This window comes from Equus asinus, chromosome 23 (assembly GCF_041296235.1).
Source record: "Equus asinus isolate D_3611 breed Donkey chromosome 23, EquAss-T2T_v2, whole genome shotgun sequence".
NCBI classification, from domain to species: domain Eukaryota; kingdom Metazoa; phylum Chordata; class Mammalia; order Perissodactyla; family Equidae; genus Equus; species Equus asinus.
Genome location: NC_091812.1, coordinates 65,822,098 through 65,841,588, shown reverse-complemented (window position 1 = coordinate 65,841,588; position 19,491 = coordinate 65,822,098). Strand labels below are relative to the sequence as shown.

The 19,491-nt window shown below is 49.8% G+C and overlaps 2 protein-coding genes across 4 annotated transcripts in view; both read left to right on the top strand.

Moving 5' to 3' along the window:
- Positions 1–3,552: 3,552 nt before the first annotated feature.
- Positions 3,553–7,990, top strand: CKS2 (CDC28 protein kinase regulatory subunit 2). The gene is made up of 3 exons (XM_044756837.2): positions 3,553–3,770; positions 6,328–6,455; positions 7,662–7,990. The coding sequence occupies exons 1-3, from the start codon at positions 3,565–3,567 to the stop codon at positions 7,712–7,714; spliced, it is 387 nt and encodes a 128-aa protein (XP_044612772.2). The 5' UTR covers positions 3,553–3,564; the 3' UTR covers positions 7,715–7,990.
- A 1,578-nt stretch (positions 7,991–9,568) lies between these two features.
- SECISBP2 (SECIS binding protein 2) overlaps positions 9,569–19,491 on the top strand; it is a 39,592-nt gene continuing 29,669 nt past the window's right edge. For all 3 annotated transcript variants that reach the window (XR_011497475.1, XM_044756835.2, XM_044756834.2), the window contains exons 1-5: positions 9,569–9,749; positions 10,724–10,869; positions 16,374–16,623; positions 16,849–16,972; positions 18,160–18,389. Coding sequence is in view for 2 of the 3 variants with exons in the window: in XM_044756835.2 (XP_044612770.2) it covers positions 9,714–9,749; positions 10,724–10,869; positions 16,374–16,623; positions 16,849–16,972; positions 18,160–18,389 (786 nt within the window). In the remaining variant the exon portion in view is untranslated. The remainder of the gene's footprint in view (positions 9,750–10,723; positions 10,870–16,373; positions 16,624–16,848; positions 16,973–18,159; positions 18,390–19,491) is intronic.

Below are 19,491 nucleotides of genomic sequence, written 5' to 3'. Positions count from 1 at the left end.
TTACCTTACAAATGTAAATGTGTCCCAACAAGGGCAAGTTCCATTCCCCAGAGCTGCCCTCCCTGTACCAGTTTATGAAAAGCAATCAGCCCAAAACAATCCCGATGCCAAAGAGTCATATCTTGGGGTGGCCAATTTCAGGTCCCTACAAGGTCATCCCCCCTTCCTTCACAAACGCAAATGTCTCTCAAAAGGGCAAGCAAAATTCCAGTCCTCGGAGCCTGCTTCTCATCTGCAGTTTTAAAAGTAACCAGCCTAAAATCCTCATCACCTGGACAACTTTTTTTTAAACCTAGATCTAAATAATCAGATTACAGGAAAAACAAATTAAATTACACAAGCAAATAAATACCCAAATCCAGACTGTGAAATGTGGTTTCTCTAATAAACCCATATTTTAAAAGGTGGCATGGGATGGGGGTCGTTTAAAGACTAAAAGAGGCAACAACCAAATTACACGTGTAGGCCTAAGTTTGGGTGTGGATTCAAAGCAACCAAGCATAGAAAGGTGCCTGTGAGACAAGCGGGGAAATCCGAGTCTAAACTAGCTACCAGGGAAACATGAGGAACCACAAGTCTAACAACCACACGGTGCTCAGTATTTTAAAACGTTTCTTGAGAAGTACACCATGCGTACAGACTGACACACAAGTATTATTTCAGAGCGACACGACACACTTGGGACTCTTTAAAGACACTGTGGGAGGAAAAGGAAGAGGGGAACAGATGAAACACGATGGGCCCCCCCCACACGATCCGCTGAAGCTGACCGGTACACGGGCGTTCATGACTGATGAGGATTTTAGGCTGGTTATTTTTAAAACTACAGATGAGAAGCAGGCTCCGAGGACTGGAATTTTGCTTGCCCTTTTGAGAGACATTTGCGTTTGTGAAGGAAGGGGGGATGACCTTGTAGGGACCTGAAATTGGCCACCCCAAGATATGACTCTTTGGCATCGGGATTGTTTTGGGCTGATTGCTTTTCATAAACTGGTACAGGGAGGGCAGCTCTGGGGAATGGAACTTGCCCTTGTTGGGACACATTTACATTTGTAAGGTAAATCTCTATCTGTAAAAGGTGCCTCCCTCTCTGTACCAGGAAGAAGAAGAAGAGAGATGACCTTGTCCCTAGAAACTCTTAATGGGGAAGGCAAGAACTTAAGTTGGTTGCTGTCTGGCAATCTCATGTAACTGATTTAGGGTGGTGGCTTCTGACCTTTCTAACCTTTGCTTAATCCGATTTGATTCTTGTCTAAAAGTCATGGGATCACCCAATGACCAGACCCCACCGGCACTGATACCATTTTAACTTTTTTTCATGTTCTTTCCTTTGTCTTGTAAAGAAATGATTCACATACCCATGCCTTATAAAATTAGCCCTAACCCTCAACTTGGGGCAGCAGCAGCGGCTCTGCCTGCCCGTGGGTCCTGTCCCCATGCCAGCGGGGGCAGCAGTGGCAGCAGCAGGAGCTCTGACTGCCCGTGGGTCCTGTCCCCACGCACCAGCTCTGCCTGCCCATGGGTCCTGTCCCCATGCCAGTGGGGGCAGCAGCAGCGGCTCTGCCTGCCCGTGGGTCCTGTCCCCATGCCAGCGGGGGCAGCAGTGGCAGCAGCAGGAGCTCTGACTGCCCGTGGGTCCTGTCCCCATGCCAGCGGGGGCAGCAGAAGTGGCAGCAGAAGCTCTGACTGCCCATGGGTCCTGTCCCCATGCTATTCTATTCTCTACATGAAAGAGCACTACTGCCAGATCTTAACAGTCTAAGAAATCTTTCTTTCGACTCCTCAGCTCACCGACCCCCCATCAATGACGCTGCTCTACTTTTCTGTTTGAAACCTTCCACAAAACGCCTTTGAAAATACGTCTCCTGGGAAGCTTTTCTTTCCCAGTTTTGCCAGAAAAGTGAGGGATTCCTTTCCCAGCTCCCTAACTGCCCATTCACGTCTTCAGCTCGCAGCACATCATCATGGCTCACCATTCCGGCCGGCCGTCTGCCCGCGCGCCCAGCGAGGGGACGGGCCAGGAGCAGACCGGACAAGACCGGGGCGGGAGGCGGGGGACGGGCCAGGAGCGGGGCGACCGGACTGGAGCGGGGCGTGGGGCGGGGGGACGGGAGAGGAGCGGAGCGGGCGGGACAGGAGCGGGGCGGGCGGCGGGGGGACGGGAGAGGAGCGGAGCGGGGGGGGGGGGGGGGGCGGGACAGGAGCGGGGCGGGCGGCGGGGGGACGGGCCAGGAGCAGACCGGACAAGACCGGGGCGGGAGGCGGGGGACGGGCCAGGAGCGGGGCGACCGGACAGGAGCGGGCGGGACAGGAGCGGGGCGGGCGGCGGGGGGACGGGAGAGGAGCGGAGCGGGGGGGGGCGGGACAGGAGCGGGGCGGGCGGCGGGGGAGGCGCACAGGTGGCCGGGACTCGGGGACAGGGGTGTCCCGGCGGCCGGGCGCTGCGTGCCGGGCAAGAGGGGCTGTCCCTGGTAGAGCCGCCTTCCCGGACGGCAGCTCACGCAGAAGGGCCCCGCGTCCCCCGCAGAGGGACGTTCTCGGAGGCAAGCTAAGATCCAGGCTGCGGAGCCCCGGGTGGTTCCTGCTCCTAAGGACACATGGCTGTCCGAGGGCACTGGCGAGCGCCCCTACAGACACACTACAACCGATCACTTAAAAACTGTCACCGAGCGCTCATCCTGTGTAGCGCCCGCGCTGCCGCCGACGGGCTAGGGCGCGGAGAGCAGACAGCGAGCCGTCCGGGGGCAGCCTGGGCGCAGCGCCGGGGCACGAGCGAAGGGCCTGGTTCGTCGGGGAACGCGGCACCGCCAAAAGTCACCTTCAGCGGTCACCGCGGCCACCCCGGCCCGGCCCGCGCGCCCGCCCGCCCGCACCGCGCCTGCGCGCACGTGCTCTCGGCCCGGGTCACCGCGGCAACACCGAGCGCGCAGGGACGTCTGGGAGCCCCTCTGCCCGTCACCGCGCCCGCACACACCAGAGCCCCTCGCCTCCGCGCTGGGCCGCAACTGGGAGCAGACGCGCGGGGGACACCCTCTACGGGGGTCCCGGGCACGACCTTCGGGCCCGCCTTCTGGAAGCTTCCCCGCGGCCGGCCCTCACACTCGCCTCACCCACTTTCCCCGGTTTGGGGCGGCAGGCCAGCTTCCCTCAAGCTCCACAGACCCTGGGCCGGGGAGGCTGCGCCTGCGCACAGGCGACTGTTCGGCGAGGGGCCAGACCCCGCGATACCTCGCCCCTCCCGCAGGTCTACCGCCCCAATGGCTCCGCCGAACTGGAAAGTTCTAAAGCGCCGCGCACGCTCCCTGCGGCCCTCAGGATCCTGGCTCCGCTCCTCCCTCCGCTCCTCCCTGGCCACGCCCCTTCCCCTCAGGAGGCTCCCCGCCTCCACGCCGTGCCAATCATCCATTTCTTCCCTCGGGCAACCTCGCAACAGGCCTCTGATTGGCTGATCTTGGGAGCGAACGCCGCGGAGGGGCGGCGACGATAGGCTGGAAGCCGGCCCCGGCCGCCCCGCAGTGTGCGCGGAAGGTGATTGGTCGGCGCCGCCGTCCAATCAGCGGCGGGATGTCGGATTCAAACCGGACTCGTTGGGCCTGCGGTCGGTTGGTCGCAGTCGAGCCGTTGCCTTGGCCGGACGCGGACGTGCGGCCTGCTGCCCCGCTTTTCGCGCCCCGTGTCCCGCGCCGCGCCGCGCCGCGCCCCGCCCGCAGGATGGCCCACAAACAGATCTACTACTCGGACAAGTACTTCGACGAACACTACGAGTACCGGTGAGCGGCCGGCCGGCGCCTGGGGCCGAGGGCTCGGCGCGCTGGGCCGGGGTCAGAGGCCGGGGGTCGGGGAGCGCCGGCCGCCGCCGCCGCCGCCCTTTGTTCCGGGGGACCGGGACAGGGCGGCCGGGGCCGGGTCCTCGGCGGGCGGGGCGGGAGCGCTCCCGTGCTGCGGCGGCCGTCGGCGGAGCTGGGGTGCCGGAGGGCCCGACGGGGCGGGGTGGTGTGGCGCGGTGTCCGGTGAGGCGGGTCGCGGCGCCGCGGCCCGGGTCCTTCCCCGCCGGGGTGTGTTGGCCGCGGACCCCTGGCATGGGGGGGTGGGGTCTGGGTGCCGACGTCACGTGACGCCGAGCGGCGTGGCGAGTCGAGGCCGCTGAGCTGGGGAGCGCGGGGGCGGCGGGGGCGTGGCGTCCGGGGGTGGCGGCCGCGGCGCCGGTTTGCTGTCCGGCCTCCAGGAGGCTGGTGGCGCGAGGACGTGACGGCGGGCGGCCTGCCCGGTTTGCTTTCGTGCCCTGGTACCTTGAAGGCCCACGTTCGCAGGAGAAAAAGTAAAGATTAGTAGTAAGTTAGTGTTATCTGCCTGGTTGTCCTGTTTCCTGGCCGGAGAAGCGCCGTGCTTTTCTGGCTGTGGGTAGACGTGCAGTCCATCTTCTTGTGTGTGGTCACTGCGCGCTGCACAGTCCTAGGCCGGTCACATCGGGGTGATGTGCAGTCACGTGGTTTCGACCCCGAGCCCGGCTGGGGGCACCGCGTATCGGACGCAGTGGACGTCACGGCTCTCCAGACTGGAGGGCCGCTCGGAAGCGCGTCTGGCTCCAGGCGGACTGAGACGTCCTGACGGCGTCGTTGATAAGCCTTGGGCGTGCCGCCTGCGCGGTGGGAGCTGCAGCCTGCGGGACTGGGTGGCTTGAGTGTGGCGGTGTGTAGACGGGAATCCCGTCATGTCTGAAGTCGCATGTTGGAATCCAGTCTTGGGTAGAGCTGGTCTTTCCTGCCCAAGCCCCCCGCCGTCAAGCAGGATAGCGGTTGACGTCCAGAGGCGCTCTTAGAGGGAGACTACACCGACAGACCCCGCCGGCGGTGACTCTAGGGTGGTTCGTATATAGTGGTGCGGCGCGCAGTGTAAATGGCAAAAATTAGTATTTGTTTTTGCCAGTAGGCATTATCTACATCTTTGATTTCTCTTTTGTAGAAACTTAATTTCCTATTCCTTTTGCTTATGCTGAGGTTCCTTCGTGAATGGACTTCAAGAATTGGTTCAAATGATTTTTGCCAGCTATGATAGTAAGCATAATTTGACGTGGTGGCCTCCTGGCAATCTAGTGACGTAGCAAATGTTGTTCTAAGGGTCACTTTTGTCCTGCGAATTAGTACTTAACTAACCAGCCACTGACTAGAACCTAAGTTGATGACAGCTTAGTGCTTACAATGAGTTATGGGTGCAGTTTTCCTGTGTGCCAGGAAGTGTGAGCAGATTACACCATTCTCCCCCCCTCCCCGGAGAGACTCAGAGGTCGATACTGTACTGGTCACAAAATTAAGTTGCTGGTTATGGAGGACTCTGCGTAAACTATTACTGCTACTGATAACGATGAAAATGGGGCTGGGAATTGTGATTTTATAAAGAAGATTTTTTTTAAGAAGCGGAGGGTGCAATTGTACATATTCTTGATGGTTTGACATTGAAGAATATTGCATGCCTTCCTAAAAATCTGGATAAAGTGTTAGAGATAGGTCAGTAACTTACTGGAAAGCTGAAAGTCTGTGTGTAAGGTTGCAGGTACATGTATATGTGCAATTAGTGTTTGCTTTTATTTTTAAACAAAGTATAAAGCAACTTCTGGAGTACACAAGGACTTGTATCTACTACAAATGTATAATGTTGAGTAATAGGAAGCCCAAATTAATTTTAACAAATTGGGTTTTTACCCTCTTCTGAAAAAGGCTGCATGGGCTTGGGATGACAGCTCTACAGTCAGAGCCCATCTGAATTTACAATTGTGTCTGTGGTCTTAGATGGCTTCTCTGTCTCCCTGGTCATGTTAGTCTGCCTCATAACCAACAGAAAGGAGAAAAAAAGAAGAGTTGGGCTGTTCTTTTGAGGATACTTTCTTTAAGTTGCATATTTTTGTTTATGTCCTATTGGTCAGGATTTAGTCCTGTGACCAGAGGGAGCTGCAGGGGAGGCTGTGATGTTTTAGATTCCATGTGCCCCAATTCATTTTTGGGGTTCTATTCCTGAAGAAGATTGAGACAAATAGCAAGGAGCCTCTGCTAGGGGAAAAAAGTTAATCCTAAGTAAAAGGCCTTCTGCTTTTGGACTTCATATTCTTATCTCTCTAATTTGAACATAGGCCATCAAAAATCAGAATTAAAGGTATAGAGGCTAGTCTTCAAGACTGACACCAATGGTAATGTAACAGAGTTGCTTTAAAGAACTTTGTTTTGAGGACAAAAACTGTCAATTTTAAGTATCCTAAAGATGCATATGTAAAGTGATTATAATTTTAGGAAAGGCATATTTACATAGAGCACTAATATTTCGCTCTTTTAACAGGCATGTCATGTTACCCAGAGAACTTTCCAAACAAGTACCCAAAACCCATCTGATGTCTGAAGAGGAGTGGAGGAGACTTGGTGTCCAACAGAGTCTAGGCTGGGTTCATTACATGATTCATGAGCCAGGTAAGGTCAACTGAATTCAATAGTTGTGGTTGTTGAAGAGTTTTAGTAGTACTGACATTGAATAAAATCTCAAAGTAACTGATAAGGTTGACTATCTTTGAATGTCTGATTCCTTTCTTTAGAGAGGGTTCGGTTCCAATTTTATAGTAAATAAAATACCACAACTGAAAATAGTGCATTATTCTACCTGCAAAAATAGCAAGTCAAAATATAGGCTATTTTGTTGAAGTTTAAAATGTATCATCGTTCATAGTATCCTAAGTATTTTACCATAAGTATATTTAGAATTCTGGTGTCCCCTCTTTGAAAACTATAAATTTATTTTAAGACAACGTAAGTGTCCTTAAGTTCTATGTGTAGAAATTGATGCAATTTGAAGTGGTTTGTCTTTTCCTTTGGCTTTCTATTGAAGGATAATTGGTATCTACCACGTTAAGTTTAAATGAGATGACATGTGAGTGAACTCAAATGTGCTACTGTTATGCTTTATGAGTGCTTATGCTGTTAGGTGGTATTTACCAGAGAGTTTTACTAGGTACTAAATAGTAAACTAGACTCAACTTTGTGGGCTTAAATTCTACTTCTGGGTTATCATTACATCTAACTTAAAGGATTTATAATGCTTAGAACAAAATGAGAACTGTAGAAGCCAAACTAGGTGGAACTAAAGCTATTTTGCTTTCTGCTCCTTGTTAAAAAAAGTAGCAGCAGCAGAAAACTCCTAACTTCCTTGGGATTGGGTCAGTAATTGTATTAGAGTTCAAGAGGTCTTTCTCTAGATAACACAAAAGCAACTTGAGGAACTTAACTGTAGGTTCCTGGCCCCAACCTGCTGAAACAGAAACTATGGGGGTGGACCTCTGGGACCTGCATTTTTATAAGCTGGTGGTTTTGGAATGAGATGTTAGGTGTCTTTTCTCCACAGTTACCCTTCTCTTTGCTTTTCACTGGAATTGAGGTTCTAAAGGTAGAAAGCATTCTCCCCAAAGTAGCCTCTCTACTTAGCATCTCTTTTCTCCATAGTTTCATCCTTAGGTTGCTTTCTTTTGTTCACTGTTGACAGTGACTTTGAAGCAATATTCATTTCAAACACCTCAATAAGTAACGACCATAGATTTATTTTATTTTGGTCCAATTGAGAAATCTTTGTTGAATGAATGAAAATTAACATATTTTAAAATTATATAAAATATTTTCTTTCCACAGAACCACATATTCTTCTCTTTAGACGACCTCTTCCAAAAGATCAACAAAAATGAAGTATATCTGGGCATTGTCAATTAAATCTTTTTCAAATTTAATGTATATGTGTATATAAGGTAGTATTCAGTGAATACTTGAAAAATGTACAAATTGTTCATCCATACCTGTGCATGAGCTGTATTCTTCACAGCAACAGAGCTCAGTTAAATGCAACTGCAAGTAGGTTACTGTAAGGTGTTTAAATTTCTTCTGGTCGGTGTTTCTCTTAATGTAAGTGCCTGTTTGACTTTACCTGTTACTTCTGTTTAAATAAAGTTTGTATGTTGCATTTATCCCTGTTTGAAGTTATTGAGGTTTATTAAGGATAATTTGTGACTGCTGAGGTTGTTGGATGGTTTCAGTTTTACAGTTTTACTCAGAAGGAAACTTACGGTAAAGAAATGTTATTAACTGGGTTTAAAATAGCTTGGTGTGATGAGGGTACCATTTAAATTCACTTATGAAGAAACTAAGAACCAGGGATAAGTTTAATAGAAACAAAGTTGATTTTATAGCTCTGTTGTTAGTCTAGTTCCTAGAGAATTGTCTAGAATCTCCACTTGAATGAAAGCTGAACTTAATACTCTCTGGGCTGCTTCCACTTATCTAAAAACTGCCACATCTAGAGCCTTGGAAGAAACCACTTAACCCTGTTTCTCCTTTTCTCCATGAACCAAGTGGGGATAATGTTTCTTATAAAACGTCACAGCATTTTTAGAAGTCCAGAAGCACTGTAAGGCACCCTTCATGCCATGTATATTTTGTGTCTGTTAAATAGCCTTTTTAGCTGCTGGGGAAATATTTTAGAGTTAATGCGAACACAGGCAATTTATCCTCATTGCTATGCTGGAGAAACCTTTTAAATGAGCTGCCAGTAAACATAAGCACACGCCAGCGCCTCGGTCTGGTGGTCCTTTGTATGCCCCTCTCTTTAGAAAGGGACGCCTTTACACATACTGAGCACGATAAATACTTAAGGGGATGAGCAGCGGCCTAGAACTTATCCCTGCCCCCGGGGACCCATCAGCTAGAGGTCTAGGGTTAGCAAGCCCACAGAAAGGTGCCTGAATTGTTAAGTAAACGTCATCCTTTAGGGTACACGGGAGAGTGTTGAGAGGGAGGGGTGACATCCCCCCTCAATCTTAAGCATTGATTACTGCCAGACTCCAGGCCTCTCCCCACCCTGGAGGTGGGTGGTTCGAGGTGTGTTTAATCGACCTGTGCGACCCGCACAGAAGGAAACTTGGATAACTGGAGCTGCCTGCATTCCCTGTTTGAAATACCTGGTAGTCACTCTAACCAAGTCTCCCGGCAAGAGACCGAGGAAACCTAGAATTAGCCCCGTGGGTCAAACAGCCTACACTGCCCGCACCTTCCCGCAGACCCACCAGCCAGAGGATCGTCGCCGCCGCCCCTCCCCTACTCGGAGTGCTCGCGTCCCTGTGCCTTCTCACCCTGCCGTTACCACGCCTCTTGCCCTGTGCGCTGCTTCCCTGCAGCGCGAAGCCCCACCACTGTCCATCTCCCTTTCCCGGCACATGCTGTCCAGCTGTCCGCTGAGAGGACCGCGCAGCGCTGAAGGTTTCCTGGGCTTCGCGTTCCCGCAAGCTGAGCACTCCCTGTCTGGCTGGCTTGCCAGGTCGCAGGACCAGAGGGTACGCAGTCCTCCACGTCGCCAAGCCGCCCCAGCCCCGCCCCGGCTCCAGGTGCCCGCCACCGTGAGCACGGGCTTTCGTCCAGGCCAGCGTGCCGCCCTTCCCAACAGTCCCGGAGAACCCGCGCTCAGCACACGGGCGCCCCCACCCCCCGCCCGCGTGGGCCCAGAGCGGCCGCTGCGCGCACTTCCGGCCGGAAGCGGGGCGGGCCGGGGCGCGGGTGTGTGACGCACTTCCTGGCGTCCGCTCCGAAGGCGGAAAACCCGGGGGGAGGCGCGGGGAGGCGGCGCTCCGCGCGTCTGCGCCGCCAGCCGACCGGGGGTGCTGGCCTCCCGGGCTGGGCTTCGTCCGAGCCGCTGCCATGGCCTCGGAGGGGCCGCGGGAGCCGGCGGGCGAGGTGAGGACCGGAGCCCGGAGTGGTGGGGGGCGGCACGGGGCGCGGGCGCAGGCGGGGGCGGGCGGCGCGGACTGGCCCCGGCGCGCCCACCCCCCGCGGTTAAACGGGCGGCGGAGGCCGCGGTCGAGGGGGCCGCTCCGTCCCCAGGCTGCGGGGGGCTCTCCGCCGGGCCGGCCGCCGCTGTCGCGGGACGGGAGGCTTGTCTGAAGTCGCTCGTTGCGGTGCTGTGAGGCGGCGGGTCCGCCGGACGGGCTCAGTCCCCCGCGGAGGAGCCCTGGCGAGCGCATAAACGGGCGTCCACGTGAATTAACTGCCGCACGTGTGAGACGGGCAGTGGGAGCAAATCTCTTAGCACGGATCTAAAGGAAACAGGAACACAAAAACACAATTTTAAGTTAAAGTTCCAAGAGCTCCTGGCGATAGAATTATTTTCCGGCAAAGCTAGCTTTTGCTTTCAACAAGATTCTTAGTGGGTCAGTGAGTGAAAAGCAAACGTTCTGTAAGTTTTTCGAGAAATCGAGTGGAAACAGACTGCCGCAGTGTGCGGTGAGCGCCCCCGCTGAGCCTTGCGCGGGTGTCTCTGTGTATTGACTTCCGGCAGCTCCGCGGGTCCCAGTTATCCCGAACCGCGGCCCGAGAGGTGACATGCCCGTGTTCCGAGTCAACGCAAGGGTGCGCTCTCCGCTGTGCTCCCGACTGTGTCTTCTGGCTGGGAATTTACTTCCACTGTAACTAGTCCTCCTTATTTCTCACTTCCAAAATTTGGTAGACCGCTTTTCCTAGTAAAACAAAATTCACTGGGGGAGAGACTGTCAGCAAACAGGTTCTTGTCTTTATGAGGCGAAGCGTTTGAACAACAGCACCGTGATTAGCCTTTCTGAAGCGGCTAGAAGAGAGCGACTCTAGGTTTTTTGTTTGTTTACATTTGGTCAGTCTCAGAATGTGTGTATCCACAACCCGCTTTTTTCCCTCAGGGCATCAAGTTGTCCGCAGATGTCAAACCGTTTGTCCCCAAATTTGCTGGGCTCAGCGTGGCATGGTCAGAGTCTTCAGAAGCACGCGTGTTCCCCAGCTGTGCAGCCACGTACTATCCCTGCGTTCAGGAGCTACCAGTGCCTGAGTATGTATCCTTCCACGTGTCCCGCCCTACCTGGGGACTTTGTTTCTTGGCTTCAGTGGTGATTAGACTTTGAAATGTGCTGCAGCCAGCACATTAAAGTTCTCAGAGCGATTAGAGAAGATGCTCCTCAGTCAAGAAGAGTCTGAGCCAGTAGCACAACTTAACTGTGTCATGGACCAAAACTGGAGCTTCAGCTCTCCTTTTCTTTCTCCGAAATCTTGCAGTTATTTTGGGCAAGGAAAGTACGGAGACTGCGTTGAGTTTATTAGTAGGAAATACAGTTTCCGGGTTCATTTGTGGATACGGTTTAAAACTATGTAGGATCTAACAGGAGCTGAAATGGTAAGAAGGGTGTGGGGAGGAAGTGGGGCAAAGGACAGCCCAATAAGCAAACATGCCCTTGGGTCTTAGGGTGTGGCATGTACAGTCTTGCTCCGGGAAGGAGTGGGGCTGGCGGCCACAGCTGCCACTGTGTGTGGATAATAATTTGGAAATGGCTGGGTTTGCTTTCACCCTATTTCCTGTGGAGATGGATTCTACAAGTTTTGATTATAAATTTTTCTGAATTTGAGTTGAAAGAAGGTTTTTGTTGTCCTTTAAATTTTTTTTCTTTCTCAAAATTCATTCTCTAGGTAATTGCAAAATGGTTTCCATTATTAGTTGAATTTAGAAAAATAAATGTTAAACCTTTTACACAGTTGTGTAGATTACTTGTGGATTTATTTTTAAGGCATGAATCACCTTTACGCTGTGTAAGAATTCTTGTCATTATTGATGTTTCTTTGATGTGGGTCAAACTTGTTTCATTTTTCTTATGCCTGTGTGGTGTGATTGAAAATAGTTTATACTTCATATAAAGCCTAGAACTGTATTCAAAAGAATGAAAATTGGAAAGAATAAGAAAATCATTGAGTTGTCTGGTGTATTTAGAGAATATTGAAAGTTGTATTTTTTGACAGAAGTTGAAGTCTTGCCTGTATATGCTGGAGGTCTTTGGTAAGCATACCCAAGTCTCCCACTGTAATTTCATCTTTTGTAACAGGGAGCTTGGCATGGGTCTCATTTAGGTGGTTCCCAACCTTGGGTGGTTCACGTAATAAAACACAGAATACACCTCACTCAGTGACAAGGACTCTGAGCTGTCTACTGGGTGGGATTCCAGTTACCCAAAGTAAAGGTGGAACACGTTGCTATAGCTAAAGCAATATTCTGGCAGTAATATGGATGGAGACTACTAAGCAGAGCCTCAAGGATGTGACTTTAAAAATTACGTTTCTTAACTCTTGATCCTTTTTTAGCTTTGATTTTTTAAAACTGTTTATAAACAAGGAAAAGATTGGCGACAGTATTCCTGTCTGACAAGAAAACAATTAAGGATAAAGGAGGCATGAAACAGAGGGGCAAGGTTAGAAGGGACAAGAGCCTTAGAAGTAGGGATGAAATGGTGCGACTTTACACCGTTGAGAACCTATCGGCTAGTGAGTCCTAATGTAAGTTAAGAATTGCATTGCTGTAGTCAGATTTTGTTGAAATGGAGCTCTCTTGCCGCCATGAAAAATAGGAGTAGCATTTTCCATAACAAATGTAGCTCCTCTTCCCTGCTCCTTCCACTCTAGCTCCCTCCTTCTGTGTGTCCCCTTCCCTCCTCTTCCCCTAAAGGAGGAGGCAGCCTTTTGCAGCCTCTGTGTACCTGCAGTACCTCCAACAGTGCACGCCAGAGGACTTCATTTATTCACCTGCAGTTGATCATTGAAAGGCTACTATATGGAAAGCACTAGATGCTAAGGGGGATTGAAAGGCTATTCTCACGAGCTGTGCTCCTCTTTTTGTCAGTTGTATATAGGCTTGAACTGATGGAGATAGAAGAAAATGTACCAGTCTCCTCCAAATTCATCTTTTAGACAAGTATTAATAGAAGTATTCTGACATAGAGAATTGGCCGTGTTTTGAAAGTGTATTTACTGGTGTAATGAACAAATAGAAGCTATGCCAACAAAATAAGTTCTCTGTTCCCAGTGATGTCCCTGGACAATGACTTTGTTGATTGTCATAGTACATGCTTTGTGACAAATCCTTTGCCACACATGCATGAGGATGTGTTCATTTTGTTTGAGTATTATTGTATACGTTCATTTCTTTCATGCCACAGTCCATTAGGTTGGCAGGGAGGTGTAATGTTATTTTTACACATGAGGAACTGAGGCTGGAAATGTTTGTTCAAAGTCACTCAGATAGGTGGTGCAGAACCAGAATTAGCATTCATTTCTTCTGACCTGAGTTCAGTCGTATTCCCCAAAGCAACTATTGCTGTTGGCAAGAGTTTGCTGAGTATTTTCAGCATCTTGCAATATATTGTGAAATGTCACAGTGCACCAATGGATGCTGTTAAAACCTCTCAGCTGTGAGAACTAGCAGTCCTAACACAATGTGGCGCAGGTCTGTGTGGGTGGAGGAGTGGCTGGATCCCCAACAGGGCTTGGCCTGATGGAAGGGACCAAGTGCGGGATATGTTTGGGAGACAGTAGAGGAGTAAGGAAGGTGCACTTGCTGGAGGGAAGCTGTTAGCCTATTGAAAGCCTATTGGTACAGCTGAAAAGTTAGGTTTGCTGGGTAGGAAATGGGAGCTTTTGGTGGTGTTTTGAGTGGGGTCATGATCATCATGCTAGTGACGCTGGTTCACCTTTAAGGGAGAGGGGCTTGAAGGCTTTGACTGGCTTCCTGGCCTTCGAAATAGAGAACAAAATATGTGGAGACCAGCTGCAGGAAGGCTCCTTGGTTGTCCGTATGGGTCTCAGTGGGAAAGATGCTATCGTGGTGTCCAGCTGAATACCTGGGAAGAATTGTGGCATCATTCATGAGAACACAGGTGGGAAGTGGGGCTGGTTTGGGGGCCAGATGTTCCATTTTGGACTTATGTGTGCCAGATGGGGGAAAAGCGAACTATTAAGTGGAGATAGAGGCCTGGAGGTGGTGAAAGTGCTCGATTGCAAGTGCATATGTGAAGTCTTGAGGAGGACAACGAGAGGTTTGCACTCAGAACGAGTCTGACAGGTGAGATAGGGAGAGTGCAGAGGAGGCCGTGGCCTGGAGGAGCCTTTGGAAGGTGGTGAGAGCAGGGAGAGGGCAGGGGTTTGCATATGCAGGCCAGCAGAGCTTTCCAAGTGATGTGACAGAAGGGGCGAACTCTGCAGACGCCATGCAGAAGAGGTGGCTGATCTGGGCAGGAAGGAGGTCCCCATAGACTCAGGGGCCTTTGGTAGGGATGGGGCAAGGGGAGGTGGAGCAGCGAGAGCAGTGGATACGGCACAGGTACCCCAGGGAGGTTAGCTTTAGGAGGTGAGCTGCTGATATCACAGGGAGGGGCAGGACGAGGTGCTGGGCACGAAGGAGGTGTGTTACTGTGCTTGAGAGCTATCTGCTGTTCATGGCAACTGGAACTTTACAGACAAGCCATTTGAATCCCCTATAGATGCTGTGGGGCGTCCCTGTGACATTTTGTGTTGTGTGTTCTCTGCGTATAATTATATTCGCCTTGGATGGAGAGGAAACTCTCCAGAGGAAGTTCTTCCAGAGGAAGAAGGACCGTGATGACTTGTCCAAAGTGAACAACTAGATTGTGATAGAGCCGCGACCCAAACCAAGGTCTCTGGACTCACGGAGGAAAGTTTTCTGGACGATAACAGCCTCCAAAATCACCACTCGGTCCTGCCCCCTTTTCTTCTTTACTTGGATTTCATTGGTCTGTTCATTTATCCATATTTTGGACTTGGGATAATCTTTTTTTACTGCTTTTTGCTGTCAGCCCATCTTCCTTGCCCATCTTCTCTTGTGAGGAACAGGTTCTTCACCATCATCTGCCCCCCATTGAGTTTCCTGAGTATCACACAGTAAAGCAGGGATTCACAGGGAATGGACGAAGCTTTGAAGCTTCCTTTTCTCTACAAAGAGCAGCACTAGGGCAGGTGTTCTGAGGGGCAGAAAAAGGTTGATAAAGGGGGTTTTGTTTGCCATATGTCATTGTTATTCCTAATTGCCTAAAAGTAAAAGCTCTTACCAGATCTAAACTTACATAAACATAATTTATAAATGTGAAATGTTACAAATTAACAGACAGTGATGGCAGGCAGTCTAGGATTATATGCGGCCTCGAAGCGAGAGCAGCAAGCAGCGAGCATGCCCATGAGTGTTAGCAGTCGGGCCTGTAGACGGCTCCCTGTCTCCTTCGGCGCAGGCTCTTACCTGCAGCAGAGGAGAAGTATGACTTCTAGTCAGCGGGGCCTCTGCCTGGATCTCCCGACAGCTGAACAGTTGGTAGATCATATAGGAGGTCTCGTCATTGGCTTTGGATTTCCCTGTCTTTCAGTGGACCAGCTCACTTTGGGATTTCATTGATTTGCTACAAGAAAATTTTCCGCACTGGAAATGCGCAGAAACATCTGCTGGTGCTTATTTGTGGGCATGAAAAGATTGTATTTTATGTACACAAATGAAAGATTTGTGTTTTAACTCCGCTGCGTAGCATTTGTCATTGTATCAGCTTTCATCGTAAAATGGTTGAAACCTCTGGCCATATACTAAATTTGCTAAAAAAGTCATTGTTAAATTATATTTTGGTTTAGCCTAGCAGCTTGAGCAAATGGAGGCAATAGCAGTGTTCACATATGGTGTTCCTCTTGTCAGCAGCGTGTGCAGTTCCTGGGCCACCATTTGCACAGCATCCCTGTTGCAGCTCTGGCCCTGTGAGTCAGCAGAGCACAGGATGTGGCAGTGGGCTTGGAGCAGGGAAAGGGCTGGGTAGGCCGTCTGCGGGTCCCAGAGGCCCTGGGACGGCGGCCCTGCAGATTGTTGGGGTGGAGGTTGGATTTGGGCTTCTACAGAGCCCCCTCTGCAGAAGGAATGGTCTGCATGGCCCTTTTGACCAGGGTGGCTGAGAGAGGCTTCCCCACGTATTGGACAGCGTGAGAGTGGAAAGCTGTTGGGGCATCTTCAGGTTCGCCTGATGCTCACTGTGATCCAGTCCTATTGTGGACGTTCTGGCTCAGTAATGAAAAAGTAGAACTAGGTCAGCATCTTTCTTTGCAGGTTGAGAGAGAAATACTCCGAGGTTTTATTGGCTTTTTTTTTTTCTTGAGGAAGATCGGCCCTGAGCTAACTGCTGCCAGTCCTCCTCTTTTCGCTGAGGAAGACTGGCCCTGAGCTCCCATCCATGCCCATCTTCCTCTACTTTATATGTGGGACGCCTACCACAGCATGGCTTGCCAAGTTGTGCCATGTCTGCACCCGGGATCTGAACCGGCGAACCCCAGGCTGCCCAGAAGGGGAACGTGAGAACTTAACCGCTGTGCCACCGGACCGACCCATATTGGCTTTTAATTAGAGATATTTCAATGCGAAAATGAATGAACTCAAAAATAATAAAAAGTTTTAGTTTATTTATTACAAAATATTAAGCTCCTTGGTATGTGGTATGAAATCTGTGACTAAAATTTACTCTTTTTATTTAGGCAGAAATTCTATACTGAAGATATGGCCTTTGGAGCATCAACTTTTGCCCCTCAGTATTTATCTTCCGAGATGGCTCTTCACCCGTATTCCTATCCTCCTTACACCCTGGAGTCTGCACGGAGTGTCTGCCCAGTGCCTGGCTCCCAGTATGATTACCACCAGCCCGGTTGTTACCAAGGTTTTCAGACCATGAGGCCACGGAAGGAGCACATGTGCCCTCTTCCACAAGACACAAAAGCTCCGCTTAAGGTTAGCAAATGCTGTGGTTTGGTTGGTCGCTTTAGTGTTTAGAATGCACAGGACTGGTCAGTTCTTGCATGATGTATAAGCACTGCTTATCTTTTTTGTGTTCATTGATTTGGTCTAACCTTTTTTAAAATGGTCAAATTGTGAATACTAATGAATTTTCAATTTTAAATCTTTTTTATAGTGGTAGTTTTCTCAATATGTATTACTTTTTTATCTTTCCTGCAGAAAAAATCGTATGATGAGCAAAAGTTTGACCGTAAGAAGGTGGAGGGAACTATGTCATCTGATATAAAATCAGTTAAAGGTCCACATCAGGTGTCCACTCATGCTGCCACCGCTTTGAAATCAGGTAAAGATAACAGACTCTGTAGTGTTGTGTCAGTCTGCCCTGTCCACCCCAGAAGTGTCACCGCTCTTTGTACAGTTGTCTCTGTGGGCTCGTTCATCATGCAGAGCTGACACTGTCAGCCTTCCCGTGGGATCCTGGAGGCCTTTCCTCCCGGAAGGGACCTGCTGCCTGTGGGCTCTGTGATGGGCCCTCAACGCGTTGCTAACTTGTTTTACACAAGAACTTGTGTAAGGTCCCTGTTACTGTAGTTGACCATGTTCATTCCTGAAGTTGCTTCTGTGATATTCTGTTGGGATACTTCTTAGAGGTGAGGTTGTCTGACTGTGGCGTGAATCTCGCCCTAAACAAGACCAAAGCTGGGGCAGATAGTTACTCAGAAGACGTGTCTGCTCTGGGCCTGGAAACTCATTCAGTCTGTGGTTGACAGTTAGTGAGTCTGCCTGGTGGTGTCGTTTTTGAAATAATTTATTTACTAGCACGGTTTGATCACAGACATCACCTATTTATGTAATGACTTAAAACCTTGTAATAGTGTACTTACTGAGAGTGGTCTCTAAATTCACTAACATGGATAATTTATGTTACTTGGTCTATAAAGTTTCCTCGTTGCATTGACTTCACCCATAAACCATCTGGTACATAGAAATGTGAAAGGAAGGTCGAACAGCTAACTGTAATAACTCTGGACTTAGACTCAAATGCAGAGGCTTTATGGCGTTGCAACCTACTTCTCATTCGTTTGCATTTGAAGGAGAAAGATGGGAAAGAGTCTATAAGTTTAATTCTACTTGATTTCCTCCAAAATTCTTCTAAAATATGGAAAATTTATTACTTAAAGGAAATTTGTTGGAGTACCTTTAAATTTACAAAACTCTAAAATATATATTAAGATACCCAGCTACACAATCAGGTTAAGGTAACTATTTTATCAGCTTTAGAATTACTCATAAAATTTGCATGTGCTTTGGTTTTTCTGCTTGATGGCCCAACCAGGGCAATTGGTACTTGTGGTCATTTATGTTTTCCACTGTTACGCAGCAGGTTGACAACACTAGCAAAGCTGGGCTGTTTGGACAATAGCGTGTTGTTGCATCAATAGCAGTGGACTTTCTGCTCTGCAATTTAAGTGTGAGTACAGGTCAGCACACTCTAAATTTTCACCCCTACTTTTAATTCTGTAAATACAGATGGGTGTCATAAACAGACAGACAGGAAATCCAGAATCGTTGAAGACAGTGGATCTGCCTCCAAAGCTGAGTTTGAATTTACCAGGTTGGATTTTCCTGAACTGCCGAGTCCAGAGAACCGTGAGATGTCGCAGACACAAAAGCAGCCCTCTTGGGGGCCTTTGCGCTCCCCCTCAGCCAGTGTTTCTCTGCTAAGAGAAGGGGGGAAGCCCACTCCAGTGGTATCAGAGGTGAGTGCAGCTTCCTCCTCTCCGTGTCCTTTCTCTTCTTCCTTCCTCGTCGGCATATGCCCTTTCACGGGCATCGCTTTAGGCATGACACCTGATGTCTTGGTGCGGGAGAGTCCTCTCTGCACTTACAGGACCTCCTGTGTTGTCTGAACTGTTCACAGCGAGGCTGCAGCACCTAGTACAGCTAGTGTCCTAAAGGATCGTCTTTTTATCCAGTAACTAGAAGGTACTATAGTGCCTTGGGGAGAAGATTCTGTCTGAGTCCAGCTGCTTAGCCCGTTGTGAACATCTCACATCTAGCATTGCGTTCTGACAGCACTTTTTCCAATACAGAGAAAATACTATTTTTATCAAATAGTAATATTTAAAACTGCATAGTGTAACTTCCTGTTTTTTCAGGCTTTTTATCTGCACCTCTCACTTGTTAATGATATAGCAAATTCAGCAAAAAGTAATTGCAGTAAATACATCGTTTGCTGTTTAATAATTTTAAAATTATGCTACATTCAGTATTTGGTCAAAGTTTAGTCCATCAGATTTAGGCATTTTCCTCTCAGATTGATTTGAGCTTTTCAGGAAAAAATGTAATCAGATTAGTAGTCCCTAAAATGGCTTCTGACAAATTTCTGCTAAAGTGAGGATGGGAAGGCAAGGAGAAGGAGCCAGTGAAGAGAACAGAGCTCACCATCTGCCTGCCTCTTGAAGGATTTCCGTTTTCTGTCCTAGCACTTTTGGGTGCCTGGACGCTGTGGCCGGAAGGCCCAGTGGCAGTGGCTCCTCGTGCAGGTACGCCATCCCCGTGCATGGACCCTTCTACAGTTCCGCCATGGTGTTTTCCTGTTCCATGGCTGTGACGAGTGAGGCTGACTGATCCGGAAGAATCACGGTTTCATTTGGCAGATGTGTGACCCTTCTGGTCCCTGGCTGGGCTCCATGTCTTCATCACAGGTGGTCACTGGATAATTCCCAGCCCCTGAGTGCTGCACCGAACTGGGAGCCAGGGCAGGTGGGGGTGTGACTGACACAATTGATGTGGCCCCCTGTTAAACTGTGTCGTCGTATGTGGACACGAAGTCAGGCCTGTTGTGCCGTGGCGGGAGAC

What these genes read in the sequence shown, in the direction of transcription:
- CKS2 (XM_044756837.2), top strand. Translation starts at nt 3,565, where the DNA reads ATGTCGGATTCAAACCGGACTCGTTGGGCCTGCGGTCGGTTGGTCGCA. An exon ending in GACGAACACTACGAGTACCG is followed by an intron (nt 3,771 to 6,327) that starts GTGAGCGGCCGG and finishes CTCTTTTAACAG; the next exon opens with GCATGTCATGTTACCCAGAG. An exon ending in TTACATGATTCATGAGCCAG is followed by an intron (nt 6,456 to 7,661) that starts GTAAGGTCAACT and finishes TTCTTTCCACAG; the next exon opens with AACCACATATTCTTCTCTTT.